Source organism: Anser brachyrhynchus (assembly GCF_964034855.1).
Source record: "Anser brachyrhynchus genome assembly, chromosome: 14".
Lineage (NCBI taxonomy): Eukaryota > Metazoa > Chordata > Aves > Anseriformes > Anatidae > Anser > Anser brachyrhynchus.
Window position 1 is genome coordinate 3,343,232 of NC_137709.1, and position 18,847 is coordinate 3,362,078.

The 18,847-nt window shown below is 43.8% G+C and overlaps 1 protein-coding gene across 2 annotated transcripts; it reads left to right on the forward strand.

The window, feature by feature from the left end:
* Positions 1-2,015: 2,015 nt before the first annotated feature.
* Positions 2,016-15,600, forward strand: LOC308177782 (UPF0461 protein C5orf24 homolog). Of its 2 annotated transcripts, XM_080555510.1 has the most exons (3): positions 2,019-2,193; positions 10,807-11,236; positions 13,207-15,600. In XM_080555510.1, exons 2-3 carry the CDS (start codon positions 10,810-10,812, stop codon positions 13,245-13,247), a joined length of 468 nt encoding a protein of 155 aa, XP_080411636.1. In that variant the 5' UTR covers positions 2,019-2,193; positions 10,807-10,809; the 3' UTR covers positions 13,248-15,600. The 2 variants fall into 2 exon arrangements, with proteins under 2 accessions (XP_080411635.1, XP_080411636.1); XM_080555509.1 differs by having other exon boundaries at positions 2,016-2,193; positions 10,807-15,600.
* Positions 15,601-18,847: the final 3,247 nt, after the last annotated feature.

The window sequence follows — 18,847 nt, forward strand, 5'->3', positions numbered from 1 at the left end:
TATGTTAGCAAGTAAGTAAAATTATAGAAGTGACCAGCTCCAACAACCTATTGCTTAATAGACTGTTGGTCCTGGCAGTTAAATTTTGTCACAGCTTGCTTGGCATCCCCTGTTGCTGCTGAGGATGGCATCGAGCTGCTGTGAGCCTCTGTGCTGGCAACAGGAGGAACTTGTGCTCTCGGGCCTTTAGTCTCTTTGAAGATTTGGATCCACCAAAGGACCTGGTGCAGGAGGAGGAGAAGGGGATTTTGCGCTCTGGCTGTAGGGAGGGCAGTGTTTCATTGCATCTTCTACCGTAGAGGTAATTAATGTAATCGTCTGCTATTGCTAGCGATAACAGTCCATTAGGGAAAAAAAGGGGGAAGCAAATTCCCAGTCTGTGTAACGGCCATGCTTCAGGCCCCAGGGAGCTTTCACAAAACGAGTCACAGACAAATTTATCTTCTTTTTGGTTGCTGTTTTTATTAGCGGTGTGTGCAGATGAGGAAACCGGACCCTGTAGCTACCAAATTAATATTTGAGCACTGTGGGCACTGGAGTTGCCTCATCTGGAATCGGTTTGCCCAGAGCACAATGCAGGCACAGCCCCGCACAAAGGCGCTTCCAGCTCCGAGGTCAAACGTTTAGCGCTGGCTCTCCCCGCGATAGCCTCAACAACCGCCCGATTCGGGTTTCACAGCTCCTCGCGAGGGAACCTGCCCTGTTTCAAATTACAGGTTCGCTGCTGTGTAATATATGAGCGTTTCTTCTGAATAAAGCAGGAGCCTGAGCGTGGCCTGACTCCCCTCACTGTCCGTGTTGATATACTAAAATAACAGGATACCAGAGGTTCTCGAACTCTACCACACTTGATTTGCAGGGGTGTTTCCAACGTGAGTTAAAAACAGCAGAAAGATGTTCATCAATAAATTGAATCATCTGCTAAATTAAAGGGTGTTTTCCCCGCTGCCTTTTTTTTTTTTTTTTATATATATTGAAAGTGAGAATTCCTGCATGCGTTAGGAAGCAGCGGTGAAAAAATGAGCCAGGGTCTTGGCAGGATGTTTCACAGCAATTTTTGGCCCGAAGAGCTCCAAGTATTGTAAGAATGGAATATCGCAGGGTTGGAGTACAGCATTCAGCTCCTCAAACAACAGCAGGAGAGGAAAATATTTAGAAAAACAGAATTAGACACTTGCAAAAGCTGTAGTTTTGTTTTGTTCTGTTTTTATCTGATCTTTCTTGCTCTTTCTAAGACTTCATCTGAGTAACACAGAACATCTCACAGCACTTGTTTAGGTGCCAGTTGTTTGGGGATGTACGTGGTAATTTAGAACCTGTGATTTGGAAGTGTGTATGCTGCTGTGGGGGGCCCCAGGAAGATAACAGGAGCAGGAAGGTTTGGGCTGAATAGATGTGGGCACTGTTGCTGTTACAATCATTAATCTCTATTGTTAAAGAAGAAAAAAAACCTGTCGGTGATAACCCTCCAAAAAGTGGGCTACAGCACTATTTCACTAAATCTAACCTTGACAGCAAAAGGTCAGGTTGTGAGGAGTGCTGGGCACTTAAAACTCCGCTTTCTGTCAGAACCCTTTGGATAGAGCTGTTCAAAGGTAGGAAGCCTTGTTTATAAAGGCATTTTAGCAACGCCTGCACTCTTTAATAAACTTTAGAGTATGGGTGTATGAAATAGGGTAAAATATTTAATGATCAGCAGTATTTCTTTGCAGCTGGTGCTGAGGTGTCGGTGGGTAACAGGACATGGAGCCCCTCTGAGGTACGCTGGAGGAACTGAGGTACGCTGGAGAAAGGCGTAAGTCAGCAGCAGAAGCGACCTCACCCCACACACTAATACGGCCCCACAGCCCCGTCCTGCCCCAGACGCTAACGCGGCCCCGCGCCAGGCCCAGCCTCGGCCCCTCTCGGCCAGGAAATGGCGGCGCCGCGCCCGCCCCTCGCCCGCCTCCCGCCTCGCCCCTCCCCTCCCCGCGCAGGCTCGCGGCGCGCCCCCGCGGCGCGGCCCCGCTCGGGAGCGCGCTCCTGCCGCCCGCCCGCGCCCGCGCCCGCGCCCGCCGCCGCCGCAGCGCCGCTCCCTGCAGCCGCCCGGCGGGGAGCGTGGGGGAGGCCGGCGGCCGCCCGCTCCCACCGCTCCCGCCGCCGCCCCGAGCCCCGGAGCCCCGCAGGCGCCGCAGGCCGCGCCGACCCCCGCAGGTAGGTGCGGGCCGCGCCCGCGCCCCCGGCCCCGGCGGCCCCAGCCCGTCGCGGCCGGGCGGGCAAGATGGAGACCTGGGGGAGGGGAGGGGAGCGGAGCGGTGCGGGGAGCGGTGCGGAGCGGGGCGGGGGTCGCCGCAACCCGGCCCCTCCCGGCGGGGCCGCGCTTTGCTTGGGGGGGGGTGGGGGGGGGGCGGCGGACGGGCTCGGCCCCGCAGCGCCATCGCCGCCCCCGGCCGGGCGGGGCAGCGGGAGCCGTGCTGAGCCGGGCCGGGCCGTGCTGAGCCGGGCCGGGCCGGGCCGAGCCGGGCCGGGGGCAGCGCCCTGCGGCAGGTGGTAGCCGGGGCCAGCCCCGCCGGGCCCCCGCACGCCCGGGGCTGCGGCGCTTTTGTCTCGCTGCAGCCCTCGCCCGGCCCCCGGCGTGCTCCGGCCCCCCCCCAGCCCGTCCTTCCCCCACCCCCCCCCGGGCTGCGGGGCTTTAATTCCCTGCGTGTTTCCCCGGTGCGAGTCCCGCACGGCTCCGCACGGCTCCCTTTTGTGCCCGCTTGTTCAAGCCTCGGAGCGTAAAGCGCGTGTGCCGTGCTCTTGTGGGTAGTTGCAAGTAGTTCAGTGCATCCTCCTTGCTGCGTGGCCCTTCGAGGGTAATTAATTAGCGAATAGTTGCGCCTTTAATTGGCGTGCGGTGCTCCCTGGATGGCTGTCTAAAGAAAGCAACAGTTATTCTGATCCATGTGATGTATTTTTTCAAAATAAAGGAAGATGAGGAACCCTTGGTTAATCCATTTTTTAAATTGCATTTCATTCCTATTTCAATATTTAAATACCAGGGTTTCTCATAGAACTCTTTTTTTTGTCTATATCTTTATCCTTAATGTTTTAGGTGCAACTGTAAACAGAAAATCCCGCGTCTTTGTCCAGTGTCCACTGTTGACGAGATTCAACAAGTGGACTTTATCCTTTTGCTCGCGTGCATTGCGGTGGCAGTGTCTGGGTGTGTTGATGGGGGTCCGGAGCTTTTGCACTAACCCCGTGGAGGTGCCCGTCGGGAGCTCAGCACCGGGACAAGGAGGTGTCCGATCCCTCTCTTAAGCTTTAAACCCTTTCGTGGGAGGAGGTTGGGGAGGGAGGAGAGGGTAGGTGAGAACACCCACTGAGATGAATGAGCACCTCTTGCCTCTCGGAGCTGTTGTTCTGTTCCCTGGGGAGAAGAGCGGGTGGGTGAGAACACCCAGGGAGATGAATAACCATCTCCTGCTCCTCAAAGCCCTTGTTGTAGGCGATGGTGAGGTCTGCGCCGTGTTACCTGGGAACAGCTCCTTGAGGTGAATGGACAATTTTACAAACACCAATAATTCTTTCTTTAAAAAAAAGTAAGATGTACCTCTACCTGCCCTGCCATTCATATGCATATTTGACTTGCCTTGAAGTTGGGTAATTACAGAACCACAGAATAATCAGGGTGCAGTTTCACAACCTCGCTCCTCTAAGCCAGCCCGTCTGGCCTGATGGCTGCCTCGATTCTCTGCGGCCCCATCCCAGCTGTGGCTTTTCTTTTCCTCAGCCTCCACTCCCTGTGCCGTGTTCGGGACTTGTCCGTACCCTTCATGAACATCTTCTGAGTTCATTACGTTGGCAAAAAGTCAAATTTTTGAGGTCTGGCTAGCTTTTTAAATTAATGGGGCTAAGGGGGTAGAGAGTGGGCTGGTGGCAGCCAGTAGGTAACGTGGTATAGGCTAACGTAGGACTTCAGTCTGTCTCTGTGCTGATGAAAATTGTGTTCCTGTTCTTCCTCTCCTGCCCCAGTGCCAGCCAACTGTTGTTTTTTCATTCTAGTCGGATTGTTTTTCACCTGGGTATTGGCTCGTCCTGCTCTTGCACAATAGTTAGTGTTGGCACAAGGAATGGGAATGTGGGAGAGGAGGAAAGGGCAAGATTATCCTGTTCAGAAAAGCCGTGGATTCAGAGTGGTTTCTGTTGATTATGAAACCAAACGGGCAGTTGTGTCGATGTAATTGGAGGTGCACGGTTAACGAGATCATTGACATGGCCCTCCTCGATTTTTGTGGACCTGTCTTAACCCTTTTAAGTGTCTTGTTTCTCATCGTCTCGTCACTCTGTGGTTACCTGATCTTAATTTCTGGGTGGAAAGAAGTCAGCTGACGTTCTTGCTGATGTTGGCATCTGCCGAAACAGCCCTTAGGTATGACTCGAGTGGTTTTTAAGGCCAGAGAGCCTAACAGTTAGTTGTTTGCCAGGTTCTGCAATCAAATCCTGGTACCTAAAAGCTCACCATTAGCCTCGCTAGTGCGTGACTATCTGATCTTTGTGGGGGCAGTGCTGACCTACGTGTGTGGCACCAAGGCGGTGTTCGGGCTCTGGGGAGCTCTGCTTCTCCAGGGGTCCCCACGTTTAATTTCCTCTTACCACCAGGTATTGTAAGCTTTTGAGTTCGCGTTGTAGCGAACAAAAGCAGCTTTCACTGACTCCAGTCAAACATCTAGAGCATTCCACTGAAGGAGAGCACGTGTGAGAAGTGTGCCGATGCTTTCAGCTGGGCGTTTACACACCCGCCGTGCAGGCCCGGGGCAGAGCTGCTGGGCCAGAGCTGCTGCCACCAGGGCACTGCTCACACCTGGGGTTCCCCATGTGCACGTTATTTATTCTCGGCACCAGGGAGGGCCCTCAGGGTGTCTTGGTGTCGGTGAGAGAGGCCACGGGCCCTCTGATCCCTGCGTGCGCACAGGGGGCAGAAACTGGCTCGGGCCTAAGCAAATGGCACCGTGTGACGTTCCCTTAGTGGCTGTTGGGGGGACTGGAAAAGAGGGGGCACCCCGTCAGCGTTGGGGTGTCTCGGGTAGTGTGGGGGGACTGGAAGAAAACAGCCTCGAACTCCCAGGGGACCCCGATGCCCATGTGTTGGGGTGCTCAGGTAGTGAGCGGGAGAGGGGCTGGCAGCCCCCGGCCCGGGCAGGCTGCCGTGCCTGGGGTCTGGAGCAGGGGCAGTGAGGGGATGGTCTGAGCGCCCCCAGAGCTCTTCCTGCAGCCTCTGTCGCCCACCTTTGGCCATTCTTCACGGTTTTGTGAAAAAATGGCCTTTGGTCATCAGAGAAATACCGTGCTTGTAATTTCTCGTGTTGCTTGGGGAATCCTTTGTTCCTCCATCTTTTTGCACAAAGAATAACTGAGAAAGACATTGTTTCCAAAATTACGTTCTCTCTCCTATTTGCAGCCTCCTGTTATTGTACTAGTTCTAGTAAACCACTTGTGTAAAGAAATTGTCTTATATTTTGGCTGATTTTAATATATTTCACCTCGTGTCAGATGATGAGAAAAATCCTATTACGTGATCAGCGGTGGAAAGTCCTTCATAAGCACGGTTTGGAGGAACCGCTTACCTAGTGTCAGAAGTAGATTATATTTCAAATGTAGGTTCAGACGTTATGGGATACGTTGTGCCGCTGATTGGATTTCTTATTTAGTGTTTTTAAAATATTTACCTTTATGGGGATGCTCAAAGTGCAGTATTTTTGAAAACAAGCAGCTGTGGGTTTTTAAAAATCAGGCGAGGCCATATTTTAGTAATAGCTAACACGTAGGAAAGGAGCTGACAATAAAAGCACCACTTGAAAAATGTTTAATTTGATACAATTCATTCTTTCTACTGACTGATGAAAGTATATTTCTCCCACCCACTATCCTGAGAGGGAGGAGCGAAACCAATACTGTATCTCTGCCGCAGTCTGCAAAGGCAAAATGTCTGTGCTATTGCTTTTTCAACTTCCCCCCGCAGCAAAAAGGAGCCCTTTGGCATTCCCCAGAGCCTGCAGCCCCTGTGCTGCTGGACGTGGCATAGAGCGCTCTTTATGCAGGGAACTCGAACAGAGTTGGTCCTGTGCTTCCCTCCAACTATTTTAATTGCTAGAAGTGACGTGCAGGGTACTAGTACAGAAATAATGCTTCTGTTTCTGAGTGCTATGTCATGTACTTTATATGTATTTGCTGTAAGGAGGGCTGGAGGATGATGAAAACGTGCTGATACAGTCTCCTAGAGCTCTGTCGGTGCTGTTGAAGCCATTGCAACCTCAGCTGTGGAAAATTTCAGAAATATGAGTGGGTTTTATATGCTAACTCTTACTAAAATCAAAATTGTCCCCGTTGGCAATAGGAGTTTACCTCTCCTGGTATCGTCATTTGAAAAGCTGTAGGTGTGCTTCCAGTTTTGTTCAGAGGCTCTGATTCAAAGCACGTTTCAGCAGAAGCCAGCAGCGCTTGCGGAGAGCCAGGTCTGCTCCGGTGCGAGCCAGGCTGTTGTTGCAGAAAGCAGGCGAGGTTGAGACCAGAGAGGCTGCCTGCTTCTCCTGTTGGAACTGATTGTTCCGTTTAATGCAGATACCAGGTCGCAGGTCCGGGACTTTATAAAATACTTAATGTTTGAGTGCCTGTTTCCAGTCAGCTTTTGTACTTTCTCTGCTCTTGGAAGCTGCCATCTGGCCTGCGCTGGCCATGAAGAAGGCAAAGGAAGGGGGTGATGTAAAGACAGCATCATGTCACAGCCCAAGAAGGGTGCTTTATGCATTGGGATTTGACTAGTTTTGGTCTTGAAGTCTTGTATAGCAAACAGAACATTTTTTTTTTTTTGGCACAGTTTCAAGCTGAGAGAGGGATGGGCTGCACCAGTAAAAGAAGCCTTAGCAGTTGTAAGCTAGAAACGTGCTGTATGTTAATCTGTGCTTAGGGGTAAAAGGAAGCACTCTTCCTCTCTATCCAAGAGTCATAGTATCACTGGAATTAGGTGAAATTTCTTAAGATTCTTTTTGTCTGCTTTGCCTTTAATATGGCTTCTGTTTCATCTCCCAGCAGAAGAGAGCAAGCTACACTGTGAAGTACAAAAATCTTAAGGGCGGCCTCATACATTGTGTATTGACTGATGAGCACTGTGAGCAAAACAAAACTGCATGCTCACCTCGGGAGTGCTCAAGCAATTAACTTTGCAGGTACTCAGAATAGTGGCGATGCAGCAATACTTTAAAAATTGGGGTTATTACCATGGCCCTCTGGTCCCCCAGCAACAAAAACTTGCAGGTCCCAGATGGATGGTCCAATTTCTTCGTTCTAGCAGCCATGGAGCTTCTGTGCTTCATTGCACAGGAAGCTCTAATGCTGCCTTTCTTTCTCCAAAGCTAGTTTATCCAGTTGTCTCCTCCCTTCCTAAGCATTTCTATGAAAATAGATTACCAGATAGAAAAGGATCCAAACAGAAAACCCTCTGCAGCCGCTTTCCAGTAAAAATCTTCTCGAAACGCGACTGAATTTGTTTACTACAGTGCCTCATCTTAACTATTTGTTTATGTGGAGACATTCAACCAGTTTAAAAAATGATTTAAGTAAACTGTTACAAGTATCTTTTACATATCTATTTACAGGTTTAAAACGAGTAAGTTTTGTTTCATTGGAAACTTTTCTGGCTGTTTTTACTGAAGAATGCTTGGACACAAAGTTGTGTGTGTTTGGCTATACAATTTAGCTGGAGTGGGATTTTTAAACTGGCATAGCTTTGCATTTTATACCAATCCTTGTTTATACTGAATGTACCCCTGCCAAGAAGCCTGCTTCCACTCTACTGATAGACTCATGCAGTGTGCCTACTTCGTTCTTTCATTCCCAACTGTGATGCGAATGAAGAAAATTATGCTGGAGGTGTCCACGCTAATGTAACCAAGATAAAGATTTATTTTCTAAAACTTTTCATTAAAATGTCTTAAATCAAAAATGGAGAATATAAGCTTTGGGTACTACTTGGAATTGCCATGAATTGATGGAAAATGATGTAGAGAAAAATAAACATTTAAAAAATCTGTTGTCAGTTTTTCACAGACCGCTTTTTTTTAAGCTTCCTCCTCTCGTAAGAAATGTTAGACAGTTAGTGATTTATTCTTCTTTCGCTGTTTGTCAGTTACAGTGATGCAGACTGCCACCAGATGTAAGGTAAACCAGTGTTGGCCAAATTCTTTACAACCCGGCAGTGTTTGTCAGGGCTGTTGTGGCAGGCACACACACAAACACACGTATGGTGGTGAAACCCAGGGCCTGGCAGGTACAACAGGATGCCTTCCCTGGATCTGAGGACCTGCTGTGGTTCTCCCTAGGAAAGGTGGGTGATTGTCATCGATAGGAAAAGTCCCCCTGGTTGTGATGAGGAGAAAAAGCAGAGAATAAGAACACGGACATAGACAGGAGCGGATCTGGGGGGTGGGCAGTCTGCTGAGAAACCTCAAGGGCCCTGCATTGTTCAGTGCCTCCTCCCTGGTGTGTTCCCTCGGACACCGGGCAGCTGAACTGATCGGCCTTGTGGCAGTTGAGCTCGGAGTGGCTTTTTGGGGCCAAAGCCAGTATTCTGGTGTTTTAAGTGAGCGCTGAGCCTAGAACTAACTGCTCCGAGTGTCCTCGAGTGTGTCAGCAAACAGCTGAATAGCCTTTCAGTCGCTCTGCAAACGCTGTCCTCAGTAAAAATACATTACCACAGAACCCTTATGTTTGCAATTACGTATCGTGAAAAATCTCAGGTATTTGTCATGACTGTGGGCTGTAGCGGGGTTAAAGGAAGGTAATGTTTTCTTGACTGCTAACTGTAGAAAACATTAAGTTCCATTTTTATTGCTGCACCAAAAAGTCTGTTTGGTCTCTTGACCTGTATCTTACTTTCTTTGTTCTTTACTAAATGCAGGCTTGCAAATTATTCTTAGTTGTTTCACTTGCTAGTCAACACCTGTAATAACAGTGGTTTCGTATTTGTTCTGCCATAGCCCCATTCAACATTCAGAGTTGTAGCACATGGATAATCTCTGCTAGAACCATTTATTATTTAAATTATATTATTATCACAATTTAACTATTTGGCATGAAACCGTGTTCAGATATTTGCACAAGAGTAATGCATACGCTGTAATATGCATTTGTCAAGCCAAGGTAAATTGGGAGTAAGAGCAGGGAATGTAACCATTATAATCAGAAGGAAAGGGCACGGGGATTTACTCCTGGGTAAACAGACCGTTTCTGTTGTATTCGTTTCCTCCGGCTGGGAGGAGACCTTCACAACTGCCAAATAAATTCAGTAATCAATGGTAGAATTTAGATGTAGTTGTTCTAGGTGATATTCCATATCTACTGCAGGCAAAATACCATGAATATTCCAGACCTTATCTCCTAGAGAAATTTACCACAGCAAGAAATGTTTAGTCTCCTAAGCATGACCGGAGGGCACGGAAATTCTCTCAAGAGCCAGATATTGATTGGATTAATCTTGTCTTCAGCATGGTTAAATGTTATCTTGGACTGAGTATTTTCAGCTTATTTAAGCTGTAGAGCCAACGCAGGCGAACTGAGTGAGGAGATCCTCCTGGTGCGCCTCGCGCCTCGCTGGCTCCTTCCACCTCCACTGTTAGGGACCGTGAGGCAGTATGTGTGCAGCTGGTATTTACGAGTTTTAATGCTAAAAAAGCTGTAGACCACCAGTAATGCAGTAATATTATTTGTTGTGATTCTGCCCCAGTACGCGTGCTGAAGGGATTTCACAGGAGCGCAGTCGGTTCATGTGGAAGCAGTCGCTGGTAGTTCGGGCTGAGGCCTCGCCTGGTTGCTGCCAGCAGGCCGCCAGGCCGTCCCTTGGGCCCGGGGTGAGGCAGCAGCGCGCGGGCGCGTCACCCTCCCAGCCTCCTGAAGATGGGTCTTGTTTGAACAAGCAAGCCTCCGAAATGGAGCACAGCTCGAGCCGTGGTAGTCTAGCAATAAAGCGCAGGCTGTGTAAAGCAGTGCTTGGTCGTGAGGGCTCGTGGTTGTTTCCCAGCATGTTGAGAGATGCGTGACAACACGGGTATCAGGACAAGCTGTATGGCTTTTCCCAAAGTCCTGAGCACAGTTTGTGTAACTGGCAGTTTGTACCTGCTCACCTAACTAGGACAGCGGTGGCATTTCTGTGGTCTGGCATCTTTTGCTTCGTGTGAGATTCGCTGTGTGCCGCTGCTTTCCCAACTGCGGCACTGTCGCCTTGCTGAGCGTCCGACCTGTTTCTGTGTTTCTTACGTAATTGTGAGAAGAAGCAACAAAACTGATTAGTGTCGTATTAATTTGCTGCAGTTGCAACAACAACAAAATCTTTAGGAGCCTAGATCTGTTAAATCAGGAGAAGGAGATGTTTTTTTTTCCTTGGATGGTAGGCTGATCTTGCAACTGGAACAGCTAGAAGTTACATGAGATTTGGTTAGGAGGGTTTTGAAATCAGAATGGGTGGATATTAGATGTTTTGGTTGCTGAAATGCTTTTGTTCAGTTCTTTAATGTACTTGTCCGCTAATTATACCCACCTGAATAATACATATTTTGAATAGTTGCTTTTAACTATGTGTAGAGGGTTACCATGCAAACCCTGAAATGAAAGCTTATTAAAACTTTTCATTTAAAAAAGTAATTTACTGACATCAATTCTGTTTACTGAAGAGAGACAAAATGGTTTGCGCTTACTTTAGGAAACAGAGGTAACTCTTCAAAGATTCTTTCATGTGGAACGCTGCAGCATTATTATATACTGATACACATTTGTCTCTCTTGTTTTTGATAGAAAATGATGCACCCTGTTGCCAGCAGTAATGCAGCTTTCTGTGGGACCGGCAAGAGCTCTTGCCTTAACGAAGATACCGTGAGGTCTGCTGATCAGTTTGACTTGTACGCCACGCAGCAAAGCAAATACGGCCACGCAGTCAGCCACAAACCGATTGCATGCCAGAGACAAGATCCGCTGAATGAATCACACCTGCAGACCACGAGTGGCAGGAATATAGAGACAAAAGACGAACTAAAGAAAAAGAAAAACCTCAACCGATCTGGGAAACGTGGAAGGCCATCAGGGACCACAAAATCAGCAGGGTACCGAACCAGCACGGGTCGACCCCTGGGGACCACCAAAGCAGCTGGATTTAAGACAAGTCCAGGCAGACCCTTGGGTACAACTAAAGCAGCAGGATACAAAGTCAGCCCAGGCAGACCTCCAGGTAGCATTAAAGCTCTATCACGGCTTGCAAATCTAAGTTATACTTGTGGCAGTGCAGCTTTTCCCTATCCTATGGTGCATAACAGAGGCTTACATGCTGCTGGTGAAACTAGTGGCAAACTCAAACAGCCTAATGAATGAAAGGAAGGAATTAGTAACTCCTTACTAATCTGCTTTACTTTGGATTTTGGCATGTTTCTTGCATTTTATTGTAGCATTTGCATACGTTTGAGTTTCTAGATTTTATTTTTATTCAAATAATGCCGTAGTGTATGGGTGCAGTTCAGTAACTTTTAAAGCAATGTTGAGAGGGCACTGGTATAAAGGGTTTTTTGTTGTTTTTAAATCATAATTTATTAGCAAGTCTCAACTGATGCATATACCATGGTGTCTCTGAGTAATATTCGTGTTGCTAGTTTTACATTCAGTTTCTGGTAAATCTAGTTTTGTGATTATGCATTAAGTAATTGAAATAAGGAGGATAGAATTAGCTGGCTGTTGGCTCGTGATGTGGCCTATCTCACAATAAGGAACTCATCCGGATGAGTTCTTACTTGATAAAGTAAGGGGACTTTGCTTGGGACTGTTTAACTAGTAACAACTGCAAAATTCTGAGTTCCTGTGCGTTTTTTAAAAGGAAGGAATAGAAAGCAAGCTATGTTTTCCACTCCTGCAGGAGCTTCTACAGACCTCGAACAGATACTTAGAAACTTAAGAAAACAGACCAAAAAAACAACCTTTTTTTTCAGTGTTCATTTTAGGTGGCTTTTGTTTCTGGAGTTGTAGCATTAAGTTGATTTCAACTACTGTTCCAAAAATGTTTTTGAAAAGATTAAAGAAAGCTGAAAGTTTGTGCAGCGCATTACAGCTTCACAGCGCCTTATTAACACAAGCTCATTTGCCTTTAGGTGATAGCTGTTCTTTTTGTTATGCTGATACAGGATTCTGCTATGTAATTTTGAAATGCCTGATAGTACGTATACCAAACCACAAATAATTCTTTAAAATTTGAAATATTTTGTAAGAAATTAAGTACTGTTCATTCTAGTTACACACTCAGTTAATATTAAACAGTACATTCTTAATCTGTAAATAGCTATTTACACTGTTTTTTGCCTTTAAAATCTGTGCTTAGGTGGCGACAGTTTAATAGCTTTTAAAGTATTAATCTATAATGTTTACAAATTAAACTTTTTAAATAGACACTGTTGCCAAGTTTTCAGACTTAGTTTTGCCAGATATTCCTGGAAATACAGATATTTCATTGTTTGACACTTATACTATATTTAAGTTATGGAAGGTTATATATCTACCAAAGGACACCATTTTCATGATTTATAAAAGCAAACTGTATAGCTGATGCAAACAGGATGCAGTTTACTGCACTGCTAGACCCCAGATATAAAGTACTTCATAGGAATTCATCTATGCATGCAAGCTGAAAAAAAATGTTGTTGGTTGACTATAAATACCTTTCTTGACTCAAACTAAAACCTTCCCTCCTTCCAAAAGAAATGTTCCATTTTTCAACTGGGTGTGTTTAATTTTTTTTTTAAGTGTGAGAGTGTGTGTGTGTGTGTGTGTAACATGTGCACATACTTTAATCTAGACGCCAAAAAAAAAAAATCAGTCCTCAATGTTGCATATTGTTTGTTCTAAATTTATTTTTACTGGAATTAAAGCGTTTTTTTCACCTGGAAGAAAGTTTATATTTAAGTTGTTTGAAGTAAAATGTGGCTTTATGATAAATTTGCAGCTTCAAATATCTGGGGTGGGAATATATATACAGCTTGGAGATCTGGGGAGCAGAAGAAAATGGGTTAATTAGAGCTTGTGCTGATTGAGTAATAGTACTGATAATTTTTGTTAATGTAAATGCTATTCTGGCCTGCTGTCATTTTGATGAGAACTCTTGATTTCAGTGATGACAACTTAAGAAACAGATGTCATGTTTCATACCTTTTTTATCAGGAAAAAAGCAGCAAGCCTTCAGGTGTTCCAGTGATGCCTAACACATAATGAGCTGGACTTTATGCTGTACTTTACAATAGGTGTGTTGAATTGTTTTTGGGGAACTGTGTATGCACTGGCAACTAAGACAATGAACCTCAACTGTACTGGATGGCTCCTTAGTCGATACACGAACTAATGGCAGCTAAACTGCTACTAAAATGGTTTCTTCATGCTGAAGCTATGAAATCCAGTTACACGTTCTGTTCCTCAACGAACTCGCAAGCCTGAAATTTAGCAATCTTTCTCAGAACGATGTCACTTCTGACACATGCAAAATGCTAACGTGAGTTAATTCACCCTCAGGATCCGTGCTGTATTGGCTGTTTTTAATCATGATTTTTCAACAAAAGACTGCTTTAAGTTCTTTCCTGAACTCAGCTGGGAAAGCAGTCCTCTTCAGCTGAATGTAGTAACTACAGGAGTGTCACACCTCGCTGGCAAGGAACATGTTGCATGTCACCACTGTACCTTGGAGAAACTCCACTTCTTACCTCCTTCTGTTTATCCCGTTTGCTCCTGTTTCATTTCTCACTTGTGCATCTACTCAATGGTGCTGTGCTGTGTGTCAGGAGATAATGCAGATGTATTACTGTTCTGCTAGTATAATGAATTTTGTATTCAAGTATGCTGATGAAATAATGAAATCATCTAAGCAATTTCTGTTCATTACAGTGTTTATTAATTATATCAGATGAAATATAATCCCGGTAAAAAAACAATTAACGTTGTCAATTGTGAAATGACGAGCATAAAGTAGGAAAGTGTTGGCAGAGTCTGTAAAGGGCTGCTTGGCACCCAAGATTTAGCAAGGAGACCAGAAGTGTGCTGCTGGGCATTGCCCAATTCTGGTTTATTTTACGTCTGACTGTAGCTTACTGGTGCCATGCTGTGAGGGGATGAAAAAAGAAGTAAGAGATTCAAAGTGAAAAAGGAATGGAATTTTTCAAATACTTCTGCTTTGCCTATGTATAATCTAGAAAATACATTGTGCTTTTTTTAAAAAAACATTCTTCTTTCCACGATAAACACTGAAACAGCATGTTAATGCCTAAACTTTATTAGTACCAGTGGGAAAACTGGCCTTTTCCCCCATAGTATGAAAACATAACTTGTAAGGTAAATTGCTTATTTTATATGATATATCATAATTCAGCTATTCATAAGCTAGGATCACCGTTGTGTGTTAACACTGCTCAGAAGATCGACATGTCAAGTTTGTTTTTTAATAATTTCTTTTAATTATCAAGTTCCTAACGTCTTATTTATACATAAAGGAAATGTATTCGCTTGCTATTATTCCTTAATGATGCTATACAAGTTCACTGTTTAATTTACATATAGTAACTACTATTCAGTTTCTGATTAAATTTACTTAAACTTAAACCAAATAATTTTGCTACTATAAAGTCTTGCACTGGACATATTCAAGATGCTAGCACCATATTTTGGCAGAAAAAAAACACAGATACCATCAGAAGTGGCTAACTTTGATATTAAATATAGTATTTTTAAAATCAGCTGTTAGCCTTGTCATTAAGGCAATGTTCTTTATATCTTGGATTTAGTTTAGACTATTCAGAATAACTATGTATCAAGAGCCATTAAAGATCTCTGTTCCGAATGAATATATTTTCATTTCGTCTGAAAGAACTTAGAGTTTGGTCAGGACAAAACCAAGCCTTGTCGGTGAAAAGTGATGTGAAAAGAATTACTTGGAACTACAATACACAGAGTAATTCAGATGTGAATTGAACTCCCTCCCCCATTTTCGAAGAGCTTTAAAAGGCAGAGAGCAATGTGAAGTCATTTGTCTGATGGCTTCATTAGCTGTGACTCTGCTGTTCTTTGTTGTATGTATAATAACGTTTCATGCTATCCCTAGAGTTGACAGTTAAAACAATTGATAATAATCGTAAATACTTTGAACTGCAAACTTAATTTCTGACCACAAAAGAAGTTTATTCTTCTCTATTTTAATGCATATATTTTAACACTGCTTAAATATATTTATGACTTTAGTAGAGACTAGACCTTTCTCCTTGTGATTTTTTTTTTCCAAATAGATAAATCTGTATTCTGAAGTTTGAACCACTTTATGATATTTTAATCTTTCATCATTTGCTTTTCCACAGGTTTACTTTGGGGGAAACAGTAATCTGTTAAATAACTAGTATCAGCACCCTGTCCTCTGCTGTAAAAAGCCTGATTAGATACTGTGTATGTTTTTATGTCCATGAACTTGAGCTACTCGTGTGCAATTATGTGTATGGGAATGGAGTAGTGTTCATGATCTGTATTTACATCATCATATGGATGTATATTTATTAATAAAGTTAATACTTTAAAACCTAATAATTTTTCTCTCTCTTTTTTCTTAAATGTTTTTTAAATTCTGGCTTAAGATTCCTATTGGCAGCATATCAGACCAATAACTTTAACTTTGTAAATGGAAATGCAGTGATTTTACCGTTTGTTCTCCCGACATCTCAGTCGTAGGTAAGTGTAAAATGTTAAGGTACAACTTGTACAGATTTTGCTTAAAATCCAACAATCTGTTCTGCTTTGTCCCTTGCCTCCCTGAAGTGTAACTGAATCTAGCTACGACAGACTGTGTTGGTGCTTGTGTGGACTTAAAAATGCACAAAGGATCTGTGAGAGTTGGAGGAGCACTCTACTGTGCAATATTTACATTAAATAAGTAAGCCCACCCTTTCAGCATGCTTTGCTTTCTGAATTTCACATGAGATGTGTCTTGCTTATTATAGGCAAGTCCTATCATTTGCATTAAGGCAAAAAGCCTGAATGAGTTGCCAGGTACCAAAAAATAGAGGAATGTTCCTTGTTTTTTAATTAATTGAAAGTGCTGCAACAGTAACTTAATAGTTCGTATCCCTTCACTCAAATATGAGAAGAAAGGAGGAGGGGAGTGATTGCTGTGTATATATATGTAGTAAGTTGTTAACTTTCTTCCTCTGTTGCACGTGGGAATCAGTTTGAGAGTACTTGCACACTAAGCTTTTATTGGAATGTGGTCATTATTCATTATTGAATATCATATTTATCCCTCCATCCTAGCAATATTCTAGTTTATTTTTATTGCCGATGTGCTCTGCGTACAACTGAACCCCTCTGTTTTTACCCCTCTACTGAAGGTTTCCAATAACTGTGTGGCAAGATGGGCAGTCCGATGTATGCAAAGCTACAATCCAGTCTGCCAGGACTGCTTCCTTTCGTTGCTCCCCAACACCATCCATTTTCTCTTCCACATACTTTCAGAGATGCTGAATATGTCTAGTATTGAAACATTTTAGAAGCCATAGTTGAAGCTACTTTACAGACTTCAAGTTGCTTTTAATCAGAAAAGACATGCTTTTTGGTTTTGTATGGTAAACATTTTTTAATTTATTTTTTGATTGTAAGTGGCTTTCAACAGATTCATTTTACTGGATATGTTCACAACAGAGTTAGACTACAGTCTGTTATGCTTTGGTCTACAGATCAGTTCCTGGATGTGATTTCTTGAATGAAGTGAACAATTTTTTTTTTTAATGAAACCTTGGGTATTGGATATTGTCATTGATAAATTTTATCATGCAACAATTCAGGCTTTTTAGCTGTGTTGGAAGTTGCTTTTCTGCTTGCATGATTGTTGTGTTCTCTGCTGTGTAATAAACTGAAAGATAAAAATTGCAATGCGATCTGCTCCCTCGGTATACAGTTGGTGTGCGATGCCAGGTGCAGCGTTTCTGATGACAGAACCAGTTTATGATTTATTCATGCAGACAGACCAGCAATGTTGGCTTGTCAGCTACGCAAGTTGGACGTCTTAAAGGAAGCTTTAAGGTGGTTATATCTTGCTGATAATTCCATTTATGGGTATGATTAGACACCAAGGCTTGCTTTGGTGCTGGACTGGCATCTTTATGCTTTTGGGAAATACCTGTCTTGATGGTATCTCTTCAAGTAGCTCAAATAGTACAGCGTGAGTTAACAGTATTGTACCCATGCAATATGTTAGCTCAGTGGTGTGTCTTTTTGGACCAAGACGAATGAAAATTGTTTTAACTGTTAATCACGTAAAGCTCTACTAACTAAAAGTAAAGGACTGACTTGCTGACTTGCATTGTGTGCTATTTTTATCAGAGTTCTGCCTGTGGCTCTGTGTTTATTGTTTAACATTTAAGAGAGGTGGGGCCTGACCATACCGGATTGGCAGCCCGAAAGCTACTGCCTTCTGCAGCTGGCTGTCGCCCAGGTTCCCTGCATGGCCTAGGGATGGCAATGGCTCATTTTTTCCCATCAGTGGATACGTGGCTTATCTTGCAAGGTTGCTGGAAGGAATCATTAGATAACAACTTTTAACTACTTTGAAGCTGAAAAATGTTGTGGCATTGTTAGGTGTTATTTAAATGATCTGAGGCAGATAAATCTTCTTGCCTTTCATGTTGCTTTTTTTTTTTTCATACCACAAAAGCTTGTTCTAATTAGTGAAAAAATATCACAGTAACAATTAGTGTGAGTTTGATTATTTAGAGTAGGCCTTTGAGATGTGCATAAAACTAGAAAGTGTATTTGCTGTTTCAAGTGGTCATGTTTTTAAATATTCAACTGCGGCTATGTTGAGAAAACAAAGATTACAAATGCACACATCCCAAATTCAGGTGTAAGTTGAAGTTGTCCATGCAACCTCAGCCTGTGTTCCACCTCAAATGCTTGTCTTGTTTTCTGCTACCTAATCTTTGTGCTGTTGAATACACAGAAAATCATAGCTGTGAGGACGTGTCACGATTACACGAGTGGAAACTTGGTTTGAAGACCATGGCATTGTCTCTGTACCAGTCTGTCTTTCCCTCCTTTTCTTGCCATGATGCCTGTGAAGGAGCTTGCCCAGCATTACTGAAATCTGTGGTGGTGCGTGAAATTCAGCTGCTGAAATATAAGATGCACAAATGACCGCAAAGTTTTGGGGTATATCCATGGGTGCAACAAAAGACTCAGTTACGCAAATCCTCCCCTTTGCTAAATTTCAGATCCTTCCCTAACAAACAGAGCTATTCTAATGTATCCAAGATTTTTGAATAGATGCAAAACAATGTATTTTTACTAGTTTTTTCCTGAAAACAGACATTTGGCATTAAAAATCAGAAAAATGTAAGCCACTGAACAGTTGTGCAACAAAACTGGCTGGCATCTTAATGTGCCTTGTCTGTATAATGTGTAAGCACTGGGCTAGTATATTGGTTATGACTTAGGTATAAAGCCTATCTATAATTCCTGGGAGTTATTTTGTGTTACATTAACACTTTTTTTATCATCAGCATAAAAAGTACGCAATATTGCACAAACGTTTTGCTTTCTGTTATGGTAGGAAGAGTATTAGGTTAGGATTAAATCTGAGAAGTATCTCAGATGCAGGTATGTTGCCACAAAGCTATCTGTTGTTTTAGAGATTTGAAACACCATCGCTCGTGTTTGAGATCTGACACCGTCCAGGGCATCGGTAGGTGAAGGACTCTTAAGACTCTGACGGCACAGAGCCAAGAGCTGGAACAACACGTAGTCCTTGGCCAGGAGGGAGAAATGGGGCTGAGCTTGAAAA

Bases quoted from the DNA above. Each gene is read 5' to 3' on its own strand.
- LOC308177782 (XM_080555509.1), top strand. From the start codon at position 10,810: ATGATGCACCCTGTTGCCAGCAGTAATGCAGCTTTCTGTGGGACCGGC.